The sequence below is a fragment of the Trichoderma atroviride genome, chromosome 3 (assembly GCF_020647795.1).
Source record: "Trichoderma atroviride chromosome 3, complete sequence".
In the NCBI taxonomy this organism is placed as follows: Eukaryota; Fungi; Ascomycota; class Sordariomycetes; order Hypocreales; family Hypocreaceae; genus Trichoderma; species Trichoderma atroviride.
In genome coordinates, this window is record NC_089402.1 from 5,244,209 (window position 1) to 5,270,649 (window position 26,441).

The 26,441-nt window shown below is 45.3% G+C and overlaps 12 protein-coding genes across 12 annotated transcripts; 6 read left to right on the forward strand and 6 right to left on the reverse strand.

Annotated features, from left to right (window-relative positions):
- Positions 1-304: 304 nt before the first annotated feature.
- TrAtP1_007060 (uncharacterized protein) lies at positions 305-1,612 on the reverse strand (the record flags this gene model as incomplete). The annotated part of the gene is made up of 1 exon (XM_014082154.2): positions 305-1,612. One exon carries the CDS (start codon positions 1,610-1,612, stop codon positions 305-307), a length of 1,308 nt encoding a protein of 435 aa, XP_013937629.2.
- Positions 1,613-1,937: 325 nt separating this feature from the next.
- TrAtP1_007061 (uncharacterized protein) lies at positions 1,938-2,651 on the reverse strand (the record flags this gene model as incomplete). Its single annotated transcript, XM_014082153.1, has 2 exons — positions 1,938-2,150; positions 2,220-2,651. The coding sequence occupies 2 exons, from the start codon at positions 2,649-2,651 to the stop codon at positions 1,938-1,940; spliced, it is 645 nt and encodes a 214-aa protein (XP_013937628.1).
- Positions 2,652-3,022: 371 nt separating this feature from the next.
- TrAtP1_007062 (uncharacterized protein) lies at positions 3,023-3,208 on the reverse strand (the record flags this gene model as incomplete). The annotated part of the gene is made up of 1 exon (XM_066113375.1): positions 3,023-3,208. The coding sequence occupies one exon, from the start codon at positions 3,206-3,208 to the stop codon at positions 3,023-3,025; it is 186 nt and encodes a 61-aa protein (XP_065969461.1).
- A 552-nt stretch (positions 3,209-3,760) lies between these two features.
- Positions 3,761-5,376, forward strand: TrAtP1_007063 (uncharacterized protein; the record flags this gene model as incomplete). The annotated part of the gene is made up of 2 exons (XM_014082152.1): positions 3,761-3,917; positions 3,992-5,376. The coding sequence occupies 2 exons, from the start codon at positions 3,761-3,763 to the stop codon at positions 5,374-5,376; spliced, it is 1,542 nt and encodes a 513-aa protein (XP_013937627.1).
- A 321-nt stretch (positions 5,377-5,697) lies between these two features.
- On the reverse strand, positions 5,698-7,476 carry TrAtP1_007064 (uncharacterized protein). The gene is made up of 3 exons (XM_066113376.1): positions 7,179-7,476; positions 7,013-7,124; positions 5,698-6,948 (listed from the first exon to the last, which is right to left on the reverse strand). Exons 1-3 carry the CDS (start codon positions 7,374-7,376, stop codon positions 5,723-5,725), a joined length of 1,536 nt encoding a protein of 511 aa, XP_065969462.1. The 5' UTR covers positions 7,377-7,476; the 3' UTR covers positions 5,698-5,722.
- A 1,498-nt stretch (positions 7,477-8,974) lies between these two features.
- On the forward strand, positions 8,975-10,449 carry TrAtP1_007065 (uncharacterized protein). The gene has a single exon (XM_014082150.2). The coding sequence runs from the start codon at positions 9,012-9,014 to the stop codon at positions 10,299-10,301; it is 1,290 nt and encodes a 429-aa protein (XP_013937625.2). The 5' UTR covers positions 8,975-9,011; the 3' UTR covers positions 10,302-10,449.
- Positions 10,450-10,512: 63 nt separating this feature from the next.
- On the reverse strand, positions 10,513-11,235 carry TrAtP1_007066 (uncharacterized protein; the record flags this gene model as incomplete). Its single annotated transcript, XM_014082149.2, has 1 exon — positions 10,513-11,235. One exon carries the CDS (start codon positions 11,233-11,235, stop codon positions 10,513-10,515), a length of 723 nt encoding a protein of 240 aa, XP_013937624.1.
- Positions 11,236-12,197: 962 nt separating this feature from the next.
- On the forward strand, positions 12,198-13,016 carry TrAtP1_007067 (uncharacterized protein). The gene is made up of 3 exons (XM_014082148.2): positions 12,198-12,400; positions 12,474-12,598; positions 12,705-13,016. The coding sequence occupies exons 1-3, from the start codon at positions 12,370-12,372 to the stop codon at positions 12,807-12,809; spliced, it is 261 nt and encodes an 86-aa protein (XP_013937623.2). The 5' UTR covers positions 12,198-12,369; the 3' UTR covers positions 12,810-13,016.
- TrAtP1_007068 (uncharacterized protein) lies at positions 13,002-13,773 on the reverse strand. The gene is made up of 3 exons (XM_014082147.2): positions 13,561-13,773; positions 13,227-13,464; positions 13,002-13,172 (listed from the first exon to the last, which is right to left on the reverse strand). Exons 1-3 carry the CDS (start codon positions 13,727-13,729, stop codon positions 13,073-13,075), a joined length of 507 nt encoding a protein of 168 aa, XP_013937622.1. The 5' UTR covers positions 13,730-13,773; the 3' UTR covers positions 13,002-13,072.
- Positions 13,774-14,385: 612 nt separating this feature from the next.
- Positions 14,386-15,873, forward strand: TrAtP1_007069 (uncharacterized protein). Its single transcript, XM_014082146.2, has 3 exons — positions 14,386-14,992; positions 15,062-15,473; positions 15,548-15,873. Exons 1-3 carry the CDS (start codon positions 14,902-14,904, stop codon positions 15,792-15,794), a joined length of 750 nt encoding a protein of 249 aa, XP_013937621.2. The 5' UTR covers positions 14,386-14,901; the 3' UTR covers positions 15,795-15,873.
- A 2,630-nt stretch (positions 15,874-18,503) lies between these two features.
- TrAtP1_007070 (uncharacterized protein) lies at positions 18,504-18,956 on the forward strand (the record flags this gene model as incomplete). Its single annotated transcript, XM_014082145.1, has 1 exon — positions 18,504-18,956. One exon carries the CDS (start codon positions 18,504-18,506, stop codon positions 18,954-18,956), a length of 453 nt encoding a protein of 150 aa, XP_013937620.1.
- Positions 18,957-22,208: 3,252 nt separating this feature from the next.
- On the forward strand, positions 22,209-25,519 carry TrAtP1_007071 (uncharacterized protein). The gene is made up of 4 exons (XM_066113377.1): positions 22,209-22,994; positions 23,047-24,042; positions 24,099-24,625; positions 24,683-25,519. Exons 1-3 carry the CDS (start codon positions 22,320-22,322, stop codon positions 24,159-24,161), a joined length of 1,734 nt encoding a protein of 577 aa, XP_065969463.1. The 5' UTR covers positions 22,209-22,319; the 3' UTR covers positions 24,162-24,625; positions 24,683-25,519.
- Positions 25,520-26,441: the final 922 nt, after the last annotated feature.

The following is a 26,441-nucleotide window of genomic DNA, read 5'->3' on the forward strand; positions in this document are numbered from 1 at the left end:
CTAAAAAAGAAGATTAGGTCAAGGGAAATAAACAGCAAGATCATGTTTGTGTTTATCATGGAAATAAGTTAAATCAATAATGAACTAAATCTGTTTGGAATAATCCCAGCAGTCTAGGGTACTTACATGCTACATCAAGAGTGGTCTAATACCATCTTAACATATAGCTCTAGCAAGGTCATCTAGTTCTATCCGTGTTGTCTGGCTCTATTGCTCCTATTACTACCATCGCTTTTTAAAAATTGATGTACAATTCATGCGTTAGCCATTAAGAATTAGAATTACGTGTAGTACAACTCTACAGTTATCCCCCATGCGTACAGCTAGTCACTGTGTAGAGCATAATCCCAAACTCATCCAAATTCTCCAACCAGTTGTCCACTCTATGCCGCCTTTTCGCAATGAGAGACTCACTCAGTCCCTCGGGTATAGGCCACAACTCATCAATGCAGAGACTACCCTCAACCCACTCTGCTAAATGCACATTATAAGCCGCTTCCCAGTCCCGCCTTGTCGGAGCAACCCAAAGGTCTCTGCTGGCCGCAGCTGGTAATCCCTCCAACTCGGTGCCGAGAAACGTCGGCAGCCCGTCTTCAGATGAAAGAACGCTATCAAAGAGATACATGGTATAGAGCGTTCGCCGTTTAGCCTCGGCTATAATCCAACTTTCCCATTTGGGGCGTGTGCGCTGCTGCTCGGATAAGCACATGAGGCCACGGCGAGATGTCACGCATGCCAGCTCTTGTAGATTCATCATGGCCTGACGAAGAAATGGACTGGTGCCTTGGCTGAGCTTGAAGAATAAGACCATTGTGTACATGAGAAAAGCCTGAAATGCGCTGAGAAGCGAAAGGTCATCGAAAGTCTCACGCTGCTCATATAGACTATTCATCTCTCTTTGCAGAATCTCTGCCATCACGTTTTCACTGCCTAGCAATGGTCTATCGCATATCCGTATGATGCTCAGACAAGTGGTGAGTGGTTGGCTTAGCCCCGTCAACTGAGAGCCGTGTACAAATGGCGGGAATCCGCGGCCGTGTATGGCCATCCCGGTGTAAGACTTTAAGATGCGATAGATGAACGCGGATACCGTAGGCGGGTAGTTTTTGACGCTTTGGCCGGGGATGGGAATGTACGCATTGAGCCAGCGGTTGCTGATTTCTTCGGCGTTAATTGGACACACAAGACCGAGATTGGAAAACTCGAGCATGTCTGGCTGCAGCGCTGGTGTTGGGAAAAAAGGACTTGAAGGCTGCGCAACTGGTAATTGAAGCCTTGTAGGGGCAGCAGCAGGGATAGTTGGTGAGAACTCAATGATTGAGTTGTTATCAGCCAAGGCCGGGTGGATTGAAGGCGTCGGCGGATCTTGAGGAGTGCCTTGCGTTGGAGTCGACACATCGTCGCGCTCAGGACTCAGCAGAGGACCGCCGGAACTGCGCGCGAAGCTGCTGGAGAAGGGAATCGGCCCGCCTGTGGTGTTGACATAGACACAGGACAGGCCTCGTTGGGCACATCGTGAACAGCATTTCTCTCGACGGTCGCATTTTGCCTTGGCTGCTGAGCACTGTTGACAGGCCTTTTGCCGAGATGTTGCGTATCTTGTCGATTTCATGTTGTTTAGAAGGAGTAATATGGCGATGCTTGAAGAAGCTTTGGCGGTTCCGCTGGAAAAGAGCTGAAGGCGTACAGTATTTGTACTGTATAAAAGACTGTATATTCAACGTGGGTGGCTTGTAGAAGACTTGTGGCATGATATTATCGGTCAACCAAAGTTTTGGTCTTGGCTTTAAAGTAAAGTATTTAATAAGAATTGTAGTCAACTACGTCTGTCTTAGTATACTTGATAAATCTAGGTGATGTGGATTGAAGTATAGTAGATATAAAAGGGGCTTCATAAGACAACCCTGCGCTACATACATGTCGGCTTACAGCCTATTTTATGAACGTTCTAAGGCTTGCAGAGCTTCTTCCAGCGTAATGACTGGCAAATTCATTTTTTTCATGAGAGATCCTAGTAGTACAGCAGAATACTGTTTGTGATGCGGGACTGGCAGCTCCAACACGTTGTCGGAAATCACGTAGACGGTGTAATCCAAATCAAATAGTCGATAGATTGTGCTCATGACAGCACCGGAAAGACTAAGCCCGGACTGTGATGGCAGTTAGTCGTCAGTTACATCGACGTTTTGTATTCAATGCTAGATGAGGATCTGACTCACAATGATAACTGTGTCGATGTTGTTCCTTTTGAGAATGCCCTCTAAATCATTCCCCGCGCCTCCATACCACCGTATCTTTTGAAGCACAATATCTTTATCGTCAACATTGAGGTACGATGGGACCTTTACGATGGGACTGTGCTCATCGAATTGAGCGAAATTGTTTACCAGTTTGGTAAAAGGGGCTCCAGCGGGGAGTTCGGCCTGAGAAGGAGTAGAGAAATATAGAGTCGTGAAGATGTTCAGAGGTCGAGCATCTTTCTTATGCACAGCGTCAACCCAGCGAGTACAGTTTGACACAAATTGTTGTCCTTCTGGGGCACTCTTGGCAATGTCGAATAGAATATTCATAAAATCGAGATTCAAGACGGCGTAGTTTTTGCCGAATGTTAATGGGCTGCCGATGCCGTTGGAGTCCGTAGAGGCAGTCATTTTGGTGGACACAATGATATTAAGGATTGAAATATTAGGTTCGTCGAAACGAGCAGGTACTTTTCTATATTGGCCCATCCTTATGTTCCCACTTTAACAGAGCTCTATGATTCAATTCAGGGTAATTCATGTGAACTCCGGACCATACCGGAACTCAAGTTTTGAAGTATAACTGGGCGCTTGCTGTAGGGGAAATGCGAGGTGGATCATGGCTGGAGCCGCCCATGTGGTAAATAGTACTACTGCTACTACTGCTACTACTGCTACTACTGCTACTACTGCTACTACTGCTACTACTGCTACGCTATATCTAAGATATACTATTGAATAATAGATTTAGGGGCGCTGGGCAAATTTAGCATGGTCTCTAGCTAATCGGTATTACTGGATTCGAAAAGCTTGGGTGGTAAATTCATATTCTTGAGGCTATTTTCAATCATGTCTGAGGAAATCTCGATCGTTTTCTCATCTTCGTTGGCCCTCTCGTTGGCATCTGAGATGTGAGCTGCATTCATAAAGCAGTCTTCATCATCGTTCTCAGCGACCTCTTCCTCCATATTCTCATCCAAATCTTCTCCCGTTGTCTTATTTTCATGCCAATTGAATGGGTTCTTTCGTAAATTTAGATCAATGCCATACAAATCCTCATCAACATCTGAAACGAAATCACTTAATTCTTTGTTCTCTTAAGTAGAATCGCGGTACTCTTGCATAGGCTTCTTCGATAAAACATTACTTGAATTTGAGACAGAGGCAGGATCATTTTATTTCTCCTCAACAATTTTAGTCAGTCTCCTGCTTCTATGAGTAATACCTGGGGTAGCGGGAGGGACATTTAATGCAGCTCGCTTTGATGCCATGGTACAAACTAGGAGGAATTGGTAGTATCAAGTTGGTATTAACTGAAGAATTACTTGCGTAAAGTCAAGAACAACTCCGTGAACTCCGCGATCAACTCCGGCAAATCGGTCGTCAACTCCGAGATTGCCTCGCAGTTCGCCCCTTGTCTAAGATATATAGAATGATTAGATCCTTCAGTATCCAAGCTAAATCGGAAGTTGTTAGTTTCAGTATCCAATACCATCAATAATTACAAGCCAAAGCCAAAAATGTCATCAACATCAAAGGACAACCTCGATCCTGAGAGATCCTCGCCCACGGCAGAAACACCACCACCAGCAGCTACAGAACCAACTGAGCCTTACAGTATCTTTGATAGTCGGCAAAGGGCATTGATTGTAGTAATTGTCTCCACAGCTGCTACTTGTGAGTAATCTCAATCTCTACTAGTTATCGCAGCGGTTGCTTTCTTGTTGCTAATAATAGCTTCTACACTGCAGTCTCCGGATTCGCATCCAACATTTACTTTCCCGCGCTACCAACCATCGCTCATGATCTCAATGTTTCCGTCGAGCTCGTCAATCTCACTGTCACTTCCTATCTCATATTTCAAGGAATCGCCCCGAGTCTGTGGGGTCCCGTATCCGATGTGAAAGGACGTCGAGTCGCATATTGCTGCACGTTTCTTGTCTTCATTGGGGCATGCATTGGCCTTGCAAACACAAGAAACTATGCGATATTGATTGTCCTTAGATGCCTCCAGAGCACTGGTAGCGCGAGTACAATTGCTATTGGGTCTGGTGTAATTGGAGATGTCACTACTCGCGCGAATCGTGGAAGTCTCATGGGTATATTCCAAGCTGGCCTACTGGTTCCTGTTGCCATTGGCCCTGTGATTGGAGGTGCAATTGCTGGATCTCTAGGATGGAGAGCCATCTTCTGGTTTCTTACGGCCTACGGTGGTGGCTTTCTTCTTGTTCTGATTTTGCTTCTCCCTGAAACACTACGATCCATCGTCGCGAATGGCAGTCGAACACCCTCATCTCTGATAGGAAGATATCCTCTCAACATGTATCAGAAGTTTTCGAAGATTGAATGGAATCCCGAATCATCAGCGGCAGCACCAGACGCAAAAAAGCGCATCGACATTATTGGCCCGTTTCGCATACTCATCAGCAAACATGCGACTCCTATCATCATTTTCCTTGCGATATACTACGCCGTCTGGCAAATGAGCATCACAGCCATGTCAACTCTCTTTGAAGAGAAATACGGCTTGAAGGAGACACAGATTGGATTGACATTTATTGCAAACGGAGTGGGCTCTATGATTGGAACACTCATCACTGGTAAAATCCTCGACATGGATTACAAGAAGGTCAAAGCTGCCTACGAGGCCCAAGTGGCCCAAGGAGATCTTGAAAACGGCAGTGGACCAACGCATTCCATCTCCAAAGACGAAGATGATTTTCCTATTGAGAAGGCCCGACTCCGTTTGGTTCCCGTCTTCTCCATCATCCAGTGTTTATCTATCCTCCTGTTCGGCTGGACGATTCAATACCCCCATCGCGTGCACATTGCTGTCCCAATCGTCTCTACTTTCATCACGGGTTGGACTGCTGTGTCTACTCAATCCATTATCATGACATATCTTGTCGACATCTTCTCGGACCGGAGTGCCGCTGCTAGTGCCAGTCTGAACCTTGCCAGATGTCTTTTTGCTGCTGGCGGTACAAGTATCGTCATGCCAATGGTGAATGGCATTGGCGTCGGACTGGCATTCACAATCTGCGTCATTGTTCAGTTTGTTGCTCTAATAGGCCCAGCCATCCAGTGGAGATTTGCCGCAGGTTGGAGAAAGCAGTCCAAAGCGCAAAAGAACTAAGTAAAGAGACGTATCAATTGCCTCCTTTGGATCAAAAATGCTTCCTTTTTAAAATTGAAAGTCTTAGGTCGCTGATAGCCATTACTGAGAGACAGATAACTGTTCTGCGATATAATAGACAAAGTTACCCGCTACTCGGGTGCTGAATGTGTTGTTAAAAACATTTATAGAAGCATACTAGATTGTAATATTAATAGACATGGAATTCTTAGGACCTTGAAAGGTTATGAAGGGAAGTGTTGGTCTTTAGAAGTCTAAATATTGTTTATTGTAAGTATATTACTATTAATTCGCCATCTCATAGTGTTGCTTTCTCGTTATCCGTTAAAAACTCATTATTCGTCAATTAATCATTGTTCCCTGTAGCTACTCCCCAGAAATATGTTGCCCAGGCTCCTAATAATAGGATTATCATAGCAACGAAGCAAGACAAGCTAAAAATCCTGTGTCGCTCTCGGTTTTCGCCTTGTTCAAAGTCTTCTTTGAGAGCGTTGATCTTTTCGCCTCTGATGATTCTTTGCTTGCGCGTCCATTGTAATCGATCCATGGTGGGACTAACGAAGCTGATTCCGACCATCATCATGCCCACTACAACAGAGCCTGCCGCAAGCACGACATAGAGGATAATGACCCTGTTGTAACTGTCATTATCATGGTCTTGGATGACACCCGCAACGATGCCGATGATAATTGTCATGCTGTTGTTGATGGCAATCTTGATGGCATAGCCAGATCCAAACACTTCCTGGTACCACATGCTTGTTCGGATGCTGTCGATGATGACTGTTGGGCCAAGAGACGCTGCAAAGGCGTAGATGCCGAAACTGGCTGCGGTCCCTCCCACTGAAGGCCCAAAAGCGGCAAGGCACATGGAAAGGAGCATACCGAGACCGCAAACCAACATGATGGTGTTGCGCTGGCCAAGTATATCAATGAAGACGCCCAAGATTGGTACCAAGAAGAATCCGAGATACTGTGACATGGCTGAATACCAGCCTGCGGTAACTGCTGAAATATTGAACCGTTTCTGAGCGAGTTCGGTGGCGTTGGAGGAAAAGACACTGGCGACTGAAGTTTGGAAGAGGGAAAACAACGCCACAAGCCAAAATGGCCAAGGCAGCCTCAGCATTTTGGTGAATTCGAACTTTTTATTCTTCTCAGTCAGCCTTTCACCGGTTGCCGGATCATTCGTGCCGGCATAGCGTCGTTCACAGTAATTTGTAAAGACGTAGAATACAGCAGTTACCGCATTAGTGAAGAGGTTAATGAACACGGCGCACCAATACACCCAGCTGAAGTTTCCTGTTCTCTTTGCAATGACATTGGCGGATGCCTGGCCGACAAAGCTGCCAATCTTGCCGAGGCCCAGCTCGAAGCCAAGCGTGGAAGCGAATCCATTGGAGGGGGCGAACCAGGATGAGAAGACCTTGTACTGGGCGCACTGCGTAGCGACATCTCCAAAGGCTTGAATGACGCTTCCGACAATCATGAATTTGAAGCTGCGGACTTGGGTGGCTGCTGCGATGAGAATCGCGCCAATGCTGTACACGGCGTTGCCCCAGAGCATTGCTCCTGAAGATTGGAGAGTTAGAAGATGAAGCAGAGCAACCGGAAATAAGAGAATTATGCTGCTTACTTGCACCACCAATTCGATCTGTAACGACGCCACTGACGAGAATCAGGGCTGTCTTGATGAAGTTTTCGCTTGCATCCAGAGTTGCATATTGAGCGTTGTTGATGTGTAATTGCTACGGGCGTGTTAGTACAGAACCATCAGGCAAAAATTGTTGATGAGAACCAACCTTTTTCAAGGTGCTTTTCATGGCTCCCGTCACTCCGCTGCTCCAGTGAGAGCCAAATCCAACCAGACTGACGAGCACGACGGAGAGAATTTTCATGCTCCATGGGATGTTGGTGCTTCGCTGCCGCTCGGATATGGTGTCCGATTCGTCACCAACCGACACGTCGGCGACGGTGGGATTCTTTTCTTCATCGCCCATGATGTGCAGTATTATCGCAACAGCACAGAGAAGAAATTGGCGATATTAACTAGAGGCAGTAAAGCAACCAGACACCTCAGCAGAATCGCGAGCGATGATCGGCGCCTTTAAGCAAATACATGCGAGCGGGGATCTTATCTGATTGATAAATTTGGTGCAGATTGATAAAAACCACCACTGACGACGACGGTGGATCGGGTGCCACATGGCCACCAGTTTTTTGCTCACTTGCTCCATGCATTAGAGCGCATTCGGGCCCTTCGCCGGTCGTTCGGTATGGCCATGGCGTTAGCGGACAAGCTTGATGGAGCCAAACGTGGAAGAATGCCGAGAGGTGGTTCTTCGCCGACAAATGCCAAGATCGGTGAACAAGGAATATGCATGACAAGCGCTGACTAGGCACAGAAAATTTGAATTGCCGTGGAAAACTGCCTCTGGATGCTGTTGATATGCTGGGCAGCCTTTATATGTGAGAGGACTCGGTCTGAGCTGAGTACATGTAATACCTAGTTCTCAGCTGTGAGAGCTGGCGCTTATGGATATGTCTGGAAGAAGCAATAAGAATTTTCTTTATATAGGCAATTCATTGATCTTGTAGAGGCTCTCCCAAATCAATCTGTTCAGGTATTATCAACATCATAGCTCTATTACCGCAGACGGCCACATTGTACGAACACGATGCTAGTGGAACTGATACCAGGGCTGTCTCCTCTAATTAGTAACAGATGACTCGGAAAAAAAGCTGCGAGGGAATTCATGAAGAATCAATATTACTCCATCCAGTGACATGCTATAGTGGTTCAATTCGTCGTTTAATGGTTAAACGCCCCATTATCGAGCTGCTTTTTTGAAGTAGATTCTGCTTCGCTATCCGTCGGATAGACTCAGTGATCCGGGCAACTACAGACCCCGCCTGTGAGTGAGGTGGAATTTGAGCTGCTATATGCGTTTCAGTTCCTATATGAAGCTCAATTTTAACATGTCAAAGATATTCAGTGATCGCCGGCTGGAGTCTGAGATACCTGTTACGCTTGTACCTCAAGTCCGTCCAAACAACGAAAATTTACGACAATAAAAATAGAAGACATAGACTAATACGAAAATCTCATAAGATTCTTCTAAAAACACACAAGTCTAAATATACGATTATTAGTAAAATAAGCCATTCACAACTAAATTCAACTCAGAGCCGAATCTCTGCAAGGCTAAGCATCTATATCGGAAAACGAACTATAGCTGCAAATTATAGGTTATAGGAAGCCTAAATTAAGCATCACCTGTTCTGCTAGCACTAGTGCAGAATGGGATGTAGGCTTCCACAAGACGTGTTTGCATGTCGCTCTGAGGCATATGCTCTTACAAATCTTACACGAAAAAATGCTGGGAAGACTTAGAAGGCCAAGAGATGGAAATTCTTGCCAGTAGCTAAAATACGGAGAGACGTTGAAGATGGCGTCTGCGAGATTGTTCCAAGGATTCTCTGCTAATGCAGGCCAGAGCTATCAATCGCCCCATCAGTGCGATAATCGATAAGATAAGCGCTACAGCGGCCAAAAAAAAAATTTCCCTAGCAAAGCAATTGAAGCTTCATTCAATCCACAGCGAGTCCTGGTTGGAAGGCTGGTTTGCGCCAAAATGTCCGCCTCAATTGTGTCGCCTGAGCCGGCAATTCCAAAATCAGAAAAGAAACATAAAAAGGACAAATCATCCAAGTCAGAAAAGAAGCGCGACAGAGACGAAGCAGCTACCGACAGCACCCCCCGCAAGCACAAGAAATCGAAGAGCGCATCTGTCGAAGAAAGCGGAGATGACGAGCCCGAGGCCTCACAGTTAGCCATTGACGATGACGAGTTGGCGCATAAGAAAAAGAAGAAGGAACACAAGAAAAAGCACAAGGAAGAGGAGAATGATGCCGAGGATGCCAGCGGAGAGAAGAAGAAGAAGAAGAAGTCCAAGAAGCATACGGACGAGGACGACGAGGAAACCGAGAAGCCATCAGCTGCCGACGCCGATGCCGATATCGATGCTAATACCATGGACGTCGATCAGGCCTCTGAGCCACAGACATCTGAAATCTACCAACCTCCCGACATCCCCGCCAATCCTCAGTTCCCCTTCTACAGCCAGAATGTGTCCCTCTACGAACCCATATACCCCACCGGCTGGTCACAGCCAGTAACGAGCAGCGAATACCAGCACCTTCAACACCTCAAGAACAAATATGTTCCGTCTCTGCGTGGCGTCTTGATTAGTTACAAGAATGTCGCACTTGGCGAGAACCCAGGGCGCACAGGTGCCGCAACTTCAGACGACGACTCGGCCATTCTGAAATCTGTCAACGAGTTCGCCGTCGGTTTTGGCTGGATCACTGCCGAGGTCGAGTTATTCGTTCCTAGCCGTGGTGCGTGGATGGAAGGTAGCATCAATCTCCAGACCGAAGGCCACATTGGTGTCGTTTGCTTTGGCCAGTTCAACGCATCGATTGAAGCTCGACGTTTGCCATCTGCCTGGAAATGGGTCTCAAACGAGGATCCCGAGGCTTTCGGCATGGAAGAGACGGCATCAGTGATTACCGCCGACGACCACGGAGTAGTGCGCCAGATTCACAGCACCGGTTTCTGGGTTGATGGAAGCGGAAACAAAGTTAAGGGCAAGATTCGCTTCCGCATTCGCAACTTCGATGTCGGTGTTAGCGGCGAGACGAGCTATCTCAGTTTGGAGGGTACCATGTTGGACAAGGAGGCGGAAAAGGCACTTGTTAGAGAGGAAGCAGCCACGGCTGCCATGAGAAAAGGAAACAAGGGCCGCAACGCCCACCGAAGAAGAGCACCGGAGTTTGCCATGACACGGTTTATGGACGAGGCGGAGCAACCGGCTGAGGAACCAGTGGCGGCTCCCGAGCAACTTGTGAGATTTACAGACTGAGACATTGTTTGGTTGTAGAGGAGGCAAACTAGGTCACGGGGGCATGTTTTTGGAGTTTGTATGATACCCTCCTCTGAGGGGGCTTGTCACAATATTATTGAGCGATCATGATTTAAGAATTAATAGGAAGAAAGAATTATTCCATTAAGAGTCGAACATGCTAATCATGTTTGAGAGATGAACAATCCATGTCTGTTCCTAAAAGTTTGCTTTATGCCGATGCCTTAACCATGGGTTCCCATGGTCGTTCCAAGTTCCAAAGATATAGCTCTTCGGCGGGTTCATTTGTGGTGTTCTTCACAAAAATATGCTGGAATGCAGACATTTCTGAAGCTAGTAACGATGAGGAGTCAGCCCAGTATGTGGCATCTTCCCAGCTAGGCTGCTCGCAGAACTGGTCGACTTGTTCTCGAAAGCTGTCCCAGTCTTCAGAGCGATCATTTACGACGACTTGGAATCGAATTCCTTGGATATCCACAAGAGTGCGCTGCACCATGCTAGGGAACTCTCCAGAGCACCCGCTGCTCAGAAGCCATGAATAGTCCGTTCTATCGCCGTTGCTTTCCCAGTCGTACCATACTTGTGTTCCTTGTGCCGAGAAGTCGCTCAACACGAGTCTTGATTGCGCATCGAAGCTTATTGCGCAGTGCTGTTTCGATATTCCCTCCACTCGTGGGAGGATGATGTCGCAGGTCCTCGGGTCTGTGCCGAGGATGAAGCTGCCTGGACGTTTAGGCGGCTGTGAGAAGGTGAGTTGGATGGCCCTGTCCGAGCTGTGGTTTGTGAGGTTGGAGAGGCGAGATGAGAGATATGAGTTTGAAGTTGTGGAGGTGATACGAAAGGCGTTTTCGGGTATGTGTATAGATTTGTCGGCCAAGGAATGATGGGCCGTTGGAACGAGCCAGGCAATGATGTCGTTAGATTGAGATGTCATGGTTGAGAATTGTTGGGTGTGGGTGATATTAAGTATGTATAATGATGTTGAGTATCGCCGAGATGAAAGAATGTTGTGTGATATTACAAAATGATGGAGCGAATGATTAGCTGAAAGAGCGAGTTGGGTATAGACGATTGCAGATTAAAATGAGAGAAGCAAGTGAATAAAAGCTGCGAGCAAGATCAAAAATGGTCAAAAGAGAGAGTTGTACAGAAATGATATTGGTAGACGAGGAAAGAGACACAAATGAAGTCTGCATTCTCTCTAATTATATACTTGTACCTACGATGCATCTCGGCCCAACCTCTCTCTACTGTTCAGGCAAACGCGTTCGCTCCAGAGACAACGAAGCCATCGACTGGCCAGCATCCAACGTGGCCGCGTCGCGAAGGCACGAAACATGCATGAACTATACGCAGATGACGCATACTCGAATGCCTCAGATCCCAGTTGAGTGGTGGCCATTTACTGCTGCCGTGAATCAAGCGAGTCTTTGGGCAGCAATGAGATTCACGGCGCAGTAGCGGGCGGCTGGGAGCCAATCATATGCTGTAAGACGACCTAATTTGGTGCGCGGACGCGGGATGCGCGTTTGGGAGTTTTTGTCGCGGAGCGCGATTGGGATTTGAGGGCGAGAAGTTGTGGTAAGGCTGGGAGAATTACTCATGGCTGGGCAGTGTCATGTTTCAGTATTGGGGCTGTCGTGATGGCATCCATGTCTTCGTTAACGATGTGTTCCAAGCTTGTTTGAGGTGCTGTTTACCGGTGCTGGACTGATTGGATGGGGCGCCATATACGTAGAGGGGCTTCTAGAAATGAGTCAATGGTAACAATAAAAGCTCAGTCAGATAGTGTCTGAGTAAATAAAAAAGCTTCGTCACAAGAATTCCAAATGAAATGAAAGCCCAAACACGAGCAACAAGTTGATTTGCTGCTCGCTGAAATATGAGCTGCGTGATCAGCAGTAAAACGGTCGGTACTTGGTACTTGTCACAAGCGGCCCAAGTTGGCGCCTCATTTCCAAGGCCGAAACAAGCCACGGCTAGCGACCGGCCTTCACCCGAACAGGACCTTGCGGCATCTCGATAACCTCATCCCACGATATCGTCAAAGGCCAATTGAACCGCAAGCATGGCTTCCGACGCGGCTACAGATGTGCGGCGTAAGTGCAGGCGCTCTCATTCCACACCCAAGATCCCCCGGAGGCGATCCATGGCCGCTGACTTTTACCGCAGAGGCGACCCGCGAGGAGATGAGCGATGCCAAGCTCCCACTCGCCTACAGAGACAGCTGCGCCCACCTTCTGATCCCCCTCAACAAGTGCCGACGAGAGACGTGGTATGCTCCGTGGAAGTGCACGGTACGTTTTATCCGGCTGGAAGCTGCGGGAAACCAGCGGAAAGGGAGCAGGGAGCTCCAGGTGCAAACGAACTAAATCGCTAATTTATCCCTGCCGGGGACACCAGGACGAGCGACACAGCTACGAAAAGTGCCAGTACGTCGAGTTCAAGAAGCGAGTCGCCAAGATGAACGAGCTGCGGGAGTCAAAAGCCGGTGCGCGAAGCAACTAGGAGGGTGCTGGAAGGACGAAGAAACAAAGTGTACATATCCATGCATGAGAAATGGGAATAGAGAAATTTTCAAGGAACAAGGCCTCGAATGGGTGCGCAAATAATGTCTTGGTAATATGATGAGAGAACAGGATTCAGAGGCCTGAGTTGTTTACGCGAACGAATAGTGATTTTGCTTGAAGTATACGATACGGAAGAACATGGAGCGGACTATTTTCTCGACGACAATCAGCTGCGGCATTGGATTTATCGACCAAAATTATTCAGGTTTCCGGCACTAACTCGCTCTTCCCATCCAGCCCTGTCCACTTTGGCTTGCCATCCGGCAAGTCGACCACCCTCTGAGGGTAGAATATATGACATCTACATGTGGAGTCAGTTACTTGCTCCTCAAAGCCAATGTCCAGAGATACATACTGAACCTCAAAATTCCTCTTCTGGGTTTCATTCTGGAATTTCAGAAGCGTCGGAAATAGTAATACCATGTTCCGTCCCTCGTCCATGATGAGTGTCCCGCACTGGGAGCAGCTCACTTTGCAGGGTAGCTCGTGTTCTAACGACTTGGAACTGGAATTGTAAAAGCGCAGGTTTTCGGCACCACTTTCAAATGCCATGTCTGACTTTTGGAATATCGCTGCCCATTGAAAAGGGGCGCCTGATCATCGTATGAGTCTCTGGCAACAATTTTGTATACAATACAACAGGCTACTGGTGAAGTGATAAGAAGAGAGACAAAGAGAGAGTTATATACCATGAATCACTTTGCAGTCACCACAATGACAGTACTTGGAAGCCAGAGGGCCATCTTTACTCAGCCAGTATTTTACTTGGCCGCAATGACAGCTGCCTTGTAACACCTTGCTAAAGGCTTCGTCGGGCTTTTGATATGGTGGCTTGGTTTTCCAGATTTGATCAGACATGTTTTTCGAAGACAATAAATTGAATCAGGTCTGTTTCAGATAGAATGATCAAAAATGCAGAAAGATGTAGTTTTTATTTCTAGATATGTATATTGATGCGAAATGACTTTTGGGCCTATCAATTGTAGCAGTTAATGACGTAAGGAAGGTGACAATGTAGTGATGTAACTGTGCAACGAATACGTATAGGTAGTCTGTCTACTGCTAGGTGGACAATGAGATTGAGTAAAATTTGCATTAATGGAGGAACGTGTAAAATATCACTAGAGAAAGCGCAACATGGCCTTTAAGCAATAAATAGAAGAAAAGCATCATATCTCCAAGGGGCACTCGTCTCCCTTATCAAGACCGCTTACACTTAACTCCATTCAAGTTCGACTTGTAAATGCCAACTAGCGGGAGAGTCCTTGAATGGAGTTAACACGGATTTAAGACTTCATGCTAACCTTCAACTTTAACTCCTTTATTTCTACGGATTACGGTAAAGATAACAGTCCGTAGACCATGCACTGATAGAGTTGTTGAGAGTTGGTCGATTCAGTCAAGTTTGCTTCAGCCTTTATCCCGCTGAGCTCAACTCCGCGCTAAAAGCGGGGTGAAGAAAAGATCAAAACCACCCCGCCCTTACAACAAAACGTGTTAGTGATTGGCTAGTACTCTTCTGTTGGTACCTGAAAGTTAACTTTGCTGCACGTCAACGATAAGTCGTCTTGCAGTTGAGTGCCAAAGCAACTAAACGACGGCTTTGAGAAACTGCAAACACAATCAAGATCCCCTTAGATATCCCATTATCGACTTGTCAATTGCTCTAGTGGCTAGGGCGAGCCCCTCTCGGACATTAATCGCCAGCTCCGCTCACCTTGAATTTGCCGGATCGGCACCGACGCCGCCTAAATCATCGGCAAGACTCAATGCTTTCAGGATGGAGCCCTTGAACCGCCAATCCGAGCTCTCGATTCTCGTTGAAGATCCTATTTTGTGACTACGAAGCAGCGCTACTTGTTTCCAAGTTGAAATTTGTTCGCGTAAGCCCCACTTGAAGAAAAAGAGGTTCAGATGAGTATATATAGGTGATCAAGATGAAGCCCTCCAACATCTCATCAAGCTTCAGTGCCTTTCACACTACTACACCATCATATCTACTCTTCATACCTTGACTCAACTCAGACACCATGGCTAGCGAGGCGTGCTGCAAATTAGCGCCTGTTTCGACTGACTATGACCCAAAGGGAAAATACGAAGTCATTGCCGGCGTCAACACCTGTAAGAGGAGCTTCCTTTGACGAGACTCCAGGATATATCCAACAGCCTTCCTGATACATCAAACCACAGACATTGTCGGACCTGAGGATGCTAAAAAGGGTATCATTGATGTTTACGACATCTTCGGCATCTGGCCTCAGACTATCCAAGGCGCTGACCGTCTGTCCGCCCAGAGCGGTGCTCTGGTTCTGGTTCCTGACTTTTTCGATGGCAGCGGTTTGGATATGAATGTCATCCCCAATGATACAGAAGAAAAGACCAAAAAGGTGCATGAGTTCATCGCCACCAAGGCCAACCCCGAGACCAACGTAGCCAAGATTTTGGCTATCCGCAAGGAGCTGTCTGAGAAGTACCCTGCCATCGAGGGCCATTGGGGACTCTTCGGCCTGTGCTGGGGTGGCAAGCTGACTGTTCTGGCTTGCGGAGCGGGCAACGAGGGCGTTGGTCGACGATTCGAAGCCAGTGGAACTGCTCATCCTGGGTGAGTCTTCATCATCTCTTGCAAGAATGTTGTGTTTCTCTCTCTTCCATGCTAACAAAGGTCAACTCGAATAGTATGCTTGATGAAGCTGATGCCAAGGCCCAGACGGCTCCTCACATCCTGCTTGCGTCCAAGGACGAGCCCGCCGACAAGGTTGCCTTGTACAAGGAAGTCATGGGTGACAAGGCCGAGGTCACTACCTATGAGACTATGCACCACGGCTGGATGGGCGCCAGATCTGACTTGAAGAACGAGGAGAACGTCAAGGAGTATGAGCGTGGATACAAGCAGGCCGCCGATTTCTTTGCCAAGCATCTGTGAGCGTATGGATTAGTCATGGGAACGTTTTGAAGCAAGAATCGCGATGATGAAGAAATTTATACCCAGAGCTATCTTAAATTAAGATGTGAAATTCTGTATATGCTTTTGATCTAGTGATGTTTGAGGCAAGAATTGGTCGTATTGAGGAAATTGGAATATACTGAGAGTTGAGCGGTTAGTCGGCGAAACTTGCCAGCTTTACTTATTTGATATCGGTAAAACCGAGCGTGACTTTCTCGCCCACTTCAACATTATCATTATTGCTCCCCTTTGATGTCAATGATAATTGCCTCAGGGGTGATAACCCTTTCTATATAATCATGTCTGCGTATGGCTTACTGGCTGATCTATGTTGTAAGCTGCAAGCCAAGAATAAGTCTCCAGGTAATACTATTGGCAAACCAAGTAAAGGCGTGTATAGTTACGTAACACTATCCCGCCACTAGGTTATCTTGCAAAAGATTAATATTCATTATTGGATATAGTAAAAACATTAATCCAGAATAAGTGCAGTTTTCAACTTCCTAACAAGCTATATACAAAACGGGTGCTTGGCATAGTCTTGGCAGGTAGGCTAGGCAAGTAATTCGATCCCAGGAGTGGAGGCGTAAGCGTGAAAGGAAAATTAAAAGCATTAGTTTATATGGAATAGGTGTTGAACAGACCACCTAGCAAAAGTGAAGTGATCACTCCTCTTGCGGTAGTGTGTATCTGTACCTATAAGCCCCAGTTCCACCAACAATAGGCCTATATCCCTGCTTATTTTACAAAGGTTCAGCACCAACAGAGTAACTTGAAAAAGGTTACTGTGAAGAGGCACTGTCACCACTTTAACAACTGACATTACTCAGTTCCAAAAGTTCAATAATACTCCTAGGCAAAACATGTATACATATATCATTTTCTCACACGCACTCTGATATCCCTGTCGGTGTGAAGCAAGGTTGACGTGACTCTAAATGGTATATGACGCGGTATATTGTAATTACCCTGTCATGAACATTGACGCAAGTGTTAAAGAGCGACCTTCCATTTCGGTTGCCAGCTATTTCTGCGAACATTACCCCTTGCGCTCTTTATGTAAAAGTCCCAGGAAGGGTGAGATACATTCTAGTTTCGAGAACTGGGTCTCATTTTTGAACTTATGGATGTAGAAGGGTGTCGAATGACGACATATTGGCTGGGCTATGGAGTATCGCTAATATATCAGTCGCTGAGATAATTCATGTCGTTTCTTTCGCTTCTGTTTCTAGAAAACAGTACATGCACTAGCTAGGACTAGACACTCAACCCAGCCTTGGGCTTATGCTTCATGTAACCCACCTGCATGTAGATATTATGCGAACCACTCAGAGTGTGATTAGGTTGACCAAGTGATGATGACTATGTTCGTTCACCTTATACTCTCGAACGTATAATGTGCCCGAATCGTTTGAATGAGACATATATTCGCTTATCATAATCTTTGCGCAGGCCCCAAATACGCCTAATATAAGCATAATACTCGACTGAAGGAAAAAAAGTAAGGCTGAAATGGGCACAACGACAACCACCGGTATATTTATCAGGATCTTCTTCTTGTGCTGATACTTTCTTAGGATCAATTTTGGAATTACGATTACGATTTTTAAAAGCAAACTTTTTTGCGCATATGAAAAATTTGTATATTATTGTAAGCTGTTCCCATTCTATCTCACTCTCTGCGTTTTCAATTTTTACCCTGAATCCATGTTTTATATTTATTTATATTCAGTGATAGAAAATGGACCAGTATGGACATTCTTTTCTACAATTCTTTTTGGAGTTTTAGTAGACTTCATTACTCCGCCAAATGGTCCACTCTTCCACATGCAGCATGGACTGCTGACTCTGGCAAGACCAGGACCCGAATGAGATTTGTTGTCAATGCATCTCCACGCCTACCCAGCTGATTACTTACCTCTGTCTATTATACACGTACTCACATCGCATTGTTATATGCTAATTACTTAATTTAGTCTGGTCTACAGGTACTCGTAGCACCTTGACACATTAACATATTACGCTTTTACAACTTTGGGGACATCGAAAGGCTTGGCATAGACTGCTGTGATTACTATAGTGAGCGGGTGGTACGAAATAGTAATACCGCTACTAGAGCAAGACAAGGGCAAAAAAGAAAGCACTGCCAATCATATCTAGATTTGGTGGCCGAGTTTCTTTCCGCCAATTATCGGGATACAGGGAATCCAAGCCAAGCCCCTTATGCATGTATACATAGATAGATGTCTTAGGAGTCTGACACTTTTATAGCCTGTTCCAATAGCCTGAATTGGGTTTTGTTCGTTTTATGCCCCAGCTACTCCAGCCAAGCCTGAGATTCCGTCATGGTGCGTCAAGGTTCTTGGCTGAACCGACGACCTGTCTGACCACCTTCCTTATTGAGAGATAACAAGGATCGGGGTCTAAGTGAATCGGAAATATTGTGAGTTCCAATTACGAACGAATATACCTTTTTGATGTGAAGTGTGGATGCTTTGTTTGAGAGAAGGCCTCCGAAAGGTGAGAGGGCGCGAGGAGCGTTTTTGCCAAGCATAGTTCAGTCTTAGCTTTGATGAAAATAAATATAAAAGAAGGTTTCTGCCTTCTTTGTAGACAAAGAACTTGAAGAAAGCAGCTGAAATCGCCAAACTCCTCATTTATTCAAGAACTATTATACTTTATACCAAAATGAGATTCTCAGTTACTCAATGCCTTACCATTCTGGGCCTCGCCAGCTCTGCCGCGGCCGACTTTCACATTCTGACTGGCCCATGCTCTATTGCCCCTGGATGGGGCGGCTCCCTCTCAGACGCCACAATGGCATGCCCATCCAACTACTACAACTGCAGCTGCTTGCTAGACGGGGACCGCGCCGGCCATGTCATTAATGGAGAGACCCCAACAGTTGGTATTACCACCACGGGGTCCAACTATTTTAAGCTTGATGGCATGTGTGGCGTGGGCAACATGGACTTTTATCTCCAGGATGACGGCACTTGGCTTTTCTATATTTCTGGCGGAGACGGCAGTGTACAGGGCACATGCTATAATGGAGACAACAGCATCAAGGACTGCAACGGCTTCAGCGCGGCTTGCAGTTTCAGCAACATTTTAGTTTGCTATTCGTACATTTGCAACTAATGGAAGAGAGAAAACTTGGTCGCTTTGTAAATAACCACATTTTCTATTCTGAAGAATTGTGCCCGCTTGTGGGCGGCTATGGAGTAACTGGGCCAATGGACGAACTGGCGGAAATTTGGGACATCGTTAATTAAATTATTCTAGTGTCCCTTTCATTTAAATCCAAATACAATTATTCCTATATGTTCACAAACTGATACAGTCATGAGTCTATGTCCAGATATTGACGCTGTTTAAGCCAAATGGCAAGTAGCTAGTGAGATTTAATAAGAGACCTACGTTTCTTGACGATCAGACGGTATCTAGGCTTGAACCAAAAACATAATTGTATGTAGTTCGTAAACCTGTAGTATCGCGGTGTACATATATAAAGGATCGATTTACTGTCCACCTTGAGGCAAACTACTATTTTTCGGTCATATCAGTTCAGAATGAGTCGTTTCTTATATACCGTTACATGAATGGTATCTTAGGCTCTAGGCTAAAACAATAAATCGAATATCCACCTTTTTAAAAAACCCTGTGGATTGCCCGTATAACAATAATCTGTGTCATTTGCACAAGTCGATGCAATCCTCTGCAATTCTTCGCGCACCTTATCCATAGAATATCTATTCTCGGGCGAGGGAACTACCATATGGTTGACAATAAGGGCCAAGAAATCGTGTATCGCATCAGAGCAATGTTCGTTGTTGCGTAGAAACCTAACCCACTATTAAGATTTAGCTAAGACGCTATTATATAAACAAATATAACTCACTTTTTTAACAGACCTCTTGACTCTGGGTGTGGACCTTCGAGACAGGATAAAAAACTTGTCACCTGAGTGCTTGCCGCCTGAGTGCAGAGGATATCCATCTTCCTTTTGCCTCCTCGACCTGAAACTCAATTCTTTGTGTCCAGATGAAGTTTCGAAAGTGTCGTTGCGAACGGCATCGTAACCGAGTAGATACCAAGTAATAATTTCTAGATAGACGCACCCCAACGTCCATATATCATAACTTTGCGTGACGTTTGGGCCAAGTTCGACTTCAGGAGGACAATACATCCTTGTATAGTCTATTTGACTCGCGTGAGTGTTATTGATAGTCCCGTCAGCGTGAAAACGCATCAGGGTGAAGTCAGCAATGACAAAGTACCATTCACTTGACTCTGTATCCTTAAAAAAGAGAATATTTTCAGGTTTGATATCCCCGTGGCGACCTTGATCTTGAACATTCTCTTCAATCTCTTCGCTCGAGTCCCTTAGCCTTTCCGGTGGACGGTTGTGTCCATGGACTTTGCTTAGCCCATCAGACATACCCAGACATTGCTGAATAAGCCATGTCCAACCTTCTTTTTTTTGGGGTTCACTGGGATGCTTTTCCCAGAACTCGGCGAGATTTCCTTGGGCCCAATGAAATATCATGTAGTATTCATCTCCTAATTGATAAGACTGGAGTAGCTTGATGAGATTTTTGTGCTCATTCCTTGAATCGCTGAACTGCAGCAGAGCAGTCTGCTCTTTGTCGAATTCAGTAGCATCTCCCGAAGTAAATCTTTTTACTGCAAAGTAAGATATTCTGTGGTCAGAAATCTGCAGACAGTAAGCTAACGTTTGTAGCCAACGCCAATAAGCAAAACTTTACCGAATGTCCTTCCCACCGTTCATGGTGCGGATGAATCTTGACTTTAGCTATTTCGCCATGCGTACCCCTGGCTTTCCACTCTAATCGCTCTAAAAAGGGCATTCGAAATGATTTATCCAGCTCGAAATGCTGAAATTTTGTGAAGTTAAACACAGGAGCAGTTAACATATACTGTGAATCGCAGAAACTGTCGATTTGGTAGTCGCCCCAATGCCAATTCTGAAAGCATGTGTCTTCCGGGGCTAATGGCAATTGATCATCCGACACGCCATGTTCTATAAACTGACCAATAGAAGAAGCCTGTTCAATAAGTATGAGAGTCGCAAAGATTTTGAGAGTAGGCTTGTCTTTGTCCTGAATTTTGGTACTCAGGTCCGCTGGCTCTGAGACTAGGATCTCCTGTAGCACGCTTTCTATAACGTCATGCGTCAAAATTGACTCCAGTTCACCAACTGGCAAGAACTTGCTTCGCGGATCTCCGCAGCTGGGTATTAACTTTGAACGAATTTGTTTGGCTATGGATGGCAATACACCAGGGGGCAAGTCGGACGCGTTTACTGGAATATGCATTAGCAGAGTCTAATTGGTTCAAGATTCTAGTTCATATGGTACCTAGCTGTTGCTATTCTCCGTGCATAAACGTGATTAGCGTGATAATATGAAAAGGAAAAGAAAAAAAGACTAGAAAACGACTGGTTATTAAACGTTACCTCCATTTGCAGTATCAAAGAATGCCTGAGCTGTGCAACTGTCGTATCACCAGAAGAACAATCTAAAAGATCATGGACAATGAATGGGCCAGCAAGAGGTCTCAGTGTGCTAATGAATCACAAAATTCTAATGATATCGAGAAATAACCACACTTAGAATGTGAATACTTGAATATGTGTACCGTCTGCGACGTTCAAGAGGGGGTAGAATAACTAAAATACGTCAACAATCATGCACGGCTATTTGTATTCTCTAATTACGTATATTAACAATTAGATGTCCAAATATCTTCTGGTGACCACAATGCTTCTTTCCTTCAGGTCTTTATTTCGCCCCCAAACTCGGTAGGCTTTCGGTCAGGGAGTATATTAAATAAGGCTGCGCAATCTGCGCAATGGTTACCCAAAGTAGACAGTACTTCGACGCTTTGGTATTCTTTAAAATAACTGTCTTACCCATAGAAGTAATGACCCGCTATCTCGGTTATGCAATAGGTTGCACATCATGCAAAGCATCGGTGATATAGGCGCCACTGGTGTACAAATGGCCACCCAAGGCAAATATTGATCACATGCACCGTTTTAAGCGTTTTGATTCGTCTCACAACTATATTGCCAAGTAGAGCATGGTAAGACATGCGTCTTGTGAAGGGCGAAGTTGTGAGCACCTTTTCAATTTAATTGGTGTGTACGGAGCCTTGCATCTGGGTAAGCCTGGTTCTTTTAAGCAGAGCCGCACATTTTGGGCAGCCAGCCTTTGGGCAACTGGGACGTATCCATGCAGCCTACCGTCCACTGATAGCACGCTACGTGGCATGCATGACTAGGTAGCTTTTAGAGTGGCGACAGCGGGGATCTCATGATGCCGAAAACCTATATTAATACGTTAGGGACTGTTGACCTGAAGCGGAGGATGGGATATCACTTCAGATGGCTCACGTATCAATGAACAGAGGCTTTCGACCATATATTCCACGATCATTGAAAATATTTTAAAGTTTGTTCTCCTTTGTCTCTGAGACGCAATGGATAGCCAATGCCCAATACAAGCCCGCACAGTCAGTTTTACTGACATTTCCAATGCTTGTGCCAACAAGAAGAAGGGAAATGGCCTTCCGAGTCCAGCTGGCTGCGATGTTTTCTTACCGTTGAATGAAGTCGATTCATTGATTCAACCTGAGAGAGTGAGACTGACGCTGACGGAACTGAGGAGAGTTGCGGAAAGTAAGATGTCTGACGGCGAGATGTCTGACTTAGTGGAGTATATTATGAATCATGCAAAGAAGATCTTCCTCATACTTGTGATCACTCGGACCATCCACAACATTATGGACGTTAAAAAACGCAATTTCGAAGATCAGCATCTTCCTGTGTATATCACCGGACAACAGACTGATAACCAGGCCATACATCTTACTGATATCCAAGGACCAATTAACAGCCAAGGCACAGGTCACAGTCAAGGCTCGAATATGCTCCTAGAAGATTTCACATGGTCTGATGCTGAAAAAGACAGCTTTTACGAAAAACAATGGGTTTTCTTAGCCCCAAACTTTTCGGAAGCAAATTTTGCATACACTTTTGAAAATTATCGCCCTCTTCCATTCTTGCCAGCGGCGACACCCGGAGGCGGCGCCGGGCATTTTGGAACGGTTCAGAGGCTCAAACTACATTTTGCTCATTATGGGAACATACCTTCTGTGAGTTTGTTCAAGTATGCTAGTTGAAGACAATTTCACTGATATTATCAAGTTACAGGAGGCCATCAATGGTAGCTCAGATAAGGGGGTCGATATAGCCGTGAAGCGGTTGACTCAAATCGGCAACGAAACTGACGTGGCAAAATTCTACGACAAAGAAAATTCTACGTTGGAAGTGATGAGAAGTTTGAAGAAAGACCATTTGATTAGAGCCATTGCGACATACAAAAAAGGCAATGACAGGTATTTCTTGTTTCCATGGGCTAAAGGTGGGAACCTGCAAGACATGTTGGAAAAAGATGAAAGAAAACTTGATAAAGATCTGATAAACTGGATCGTTTGCCAGATTGTTGGTCTGTCTGAAGGCATTGCAGCTTTACACGCAAATAATATTCGACATGGAGACATCAAGCCATCCAACATTCTTTGTGATGGGCCTGACCTCGGAGCGTCCAACAAATCAATCCTACTGATTGCAGATGTTGGCCTTGCAAAGAAGCATGAAGAATACACCCGTTATCGACCTAAAATTACGACAACTAGGCACGGAAGTATCACATATGAACCCCCAGAGGTATCCCCAAAGAAGGAGCTTGGTCGTCTTTCTCGAAAATACGATGTATGGTCACTGGGATGTGTCTTCTTGGAGCTCATCATCTGGGCAGTCTATGGCACAAATGGGATTAAAACGTTCCATAAAGAACTCAACAAAAATGCCACGCCCCAATTTTGGAAAGACCGCAAGGTCCACTCTGGTGAAAAAGTTCACTCTATTGTGAAGAAGAGGTTTAAAGATTTGAAAAAAGATTTGAAGAATCTACCGGCACTTGCTCATCTTGTTGAATTCATTGAGGAAAAGCTGTTGAAAGTATCAGTCGATGAAAGACCATATTCTACGGCAGTATATGATAAGCTGAAAACTATTAAACAAGATATTGACAACATTCCAGAGGATCGTTTCAATGCTGAGCTCACAAAATTAGTACCAAAAAGGGAAACACCAGCACCAGCTGAATCTACCAACGCAGGCACCAACCTCGCAACTCAAGTAAGCTATTCAATCTTTCCTGCCTTGGTTTACAACAACTAACAGGGATTATCAAGTATGTGAGAAGTCCCCGCTCATGGTGTTCATGGTTACTAAAAACTCGTCCCGCACATAAATAAGCCATTGATTTTCAATAGATTCGAGATTCTAACAAGTATATAGTGGGTAAGTCTATTAATAAGATAACAATGCCTAGGTTCTCTCATAAAACCATAATAACAGGAAAAATAGCGATCAAGCCGACTTGAAGATACATGGCGCATTTTACCTGAGAACGGTTGGGTGAAGACTTTGAGATCTCAACGTGATTGGAGCTCACCAGCGTTGGCGAGGCATATTTCTAAGTCCTGTCAATTTTATCAAATATTTGAATCTGAGTTGTTAAGCTCAGATCTAGATGTGAGCATTAGCCAATTACGGTTTGACTCTCGCAAATGTCCCCTATGTCGCTTCCTTCTCCTCTGCCTGAAAAGAACATCGTTGAAACTGGAGGAATCCATGAAATTGCTTTTGGATGAAAAGTCGCACGCACTGCGTATCTCTTCTGATGGCACTCTCATTGCGTCAATTTATTCGGATCCAGGTTTGTAGTAACTGACCCGATATGTCTTGAATATGAAACTAGCTAAAGTATGCCCAGCATCCAAACTCAAATCATCGTACGCACAAGTCGGGCGGCCACTTCTTCCCAAATATCCTGGTAAACAACGCATACTCATGAAAAACTGGGTTGATGAGTGCAATAAAACGCATGAATGCATGTGGCATAAGACATCCGCCTATATGCCCACAAGAGTCATAGATGTTGGGAAGGGCTCACTTCGGCTGGTTGAAACTCGCAACAAGATAATGAACGATTATATCGCTCTAAGTCATTGTTGGGGTATTCTAACCAAGGAAGAAAGATTCTGCACCTACTCCAACAATATTGAAGCGCTAAAAAGAAGCATTCCTTACGATTCACTACCAAAATCCTTTCAGCATGCGGTGGATGTTACCCGTCTTTTGGGCGTCCAATATCTCTGGATTGACTCTCTCTGTATCATTCAAGAGGATAAGCAAGACTGGGAATTGGAGGCTGCAAAAATGGAAGATATATTCAGCTCTGCATACTGCACTATTGCCGCCTGTTCAGCTGCTTCCTCCTTGGATGGTTTCCTCGGCAAACGGAACTCGAAGATTAGCTTCAAACTTCAGACATCTAGAGGACCACGATACCTTATTGAGCCTATCGACAATTTCCAGGAAGATGTGGAGCAAAGTGTGCTGAGCAAACGGGGATGGGTACTACAAGAGAGAGCACTATCTCGTCGCACAATATATTTCACCTCGAACCAAATGTATTGGGAATGTGGCGAGGGTATCTTTTGCGAGACTCTCGCCACGCTACATAAGTAAAGACACCACACGACACGTCCTCAAATTGATAGGTTACTAATGAATATCTGCTGCAGTTCCGTATCACAATTTCTGAGTGATTCCGATTTTCCAAATTATGCGCTCTCACACTACAAAAATGATCGCATACAACTCACTCAGCATTTATACCAACTCTATAGCACTCTTCACCTTACAAACGTTACCGATCGTCCAAAGGCAATATTGGGGCTGCAAAATCGACTTGCCCGCACGTTCCAGTCCAGAGCTGATTATGGTGTGATCTGGATTTATCTGGAGAGAACACTGCTTTGGCAAGCCGAAAGTCCTCGTACCATGTCCCGAATATCTTACCAAGAATGTTCCAGGGTACCTTCTTGGTCTTGGATGGCATATACTGGGGCTATAAAGTATATGAACATCCCTTTTCAACAGGTACATTGGACTCAGAACATTCGAAGCCCTTTTGGTGCCAAGGATCACGATTCTGGACAGGATAGTACCGAGAATCACAATGCCGAGTGGGATAGCCACTTACATGCTGCAGCAAGTGAGCTGTTGATTGATAAGAAGCAACTTTTGGACATGGCTATTATAGATTCTGAAGATTCTATGTCCAACCTGAAGGATTGGAAGTGCATTGTGGTTGGGAAAAATAAGGAGACGGTTATTAATTACGTCTTGTTAATACGTCCACAACTTTGCACTTCTAAGATCTATGAAAGAGTTGGCGTAGCTGCTCTTTCAGACACCGATATCTCACCAAAGACTGAAAGCATTATTCTAATATAGTGTTCATAGGTTTTGCATAGATATTACGATAAGTAGCTTTCTGAATCTTTGAATGAATCGGATAGCTGTCGTTATCAACCAAAATAATTTTATTCCAAAAGTTGCTTCTTATCAATCAACAGCTCATTTGCTTCAACATGTAGTTGATTATTCTATTCAGCATCGTAAAACGTTGCTCTCTTCTTCGGCTTCGGTAGTATCTTTGACAACTACAGGTTTGCAGCAGGGCA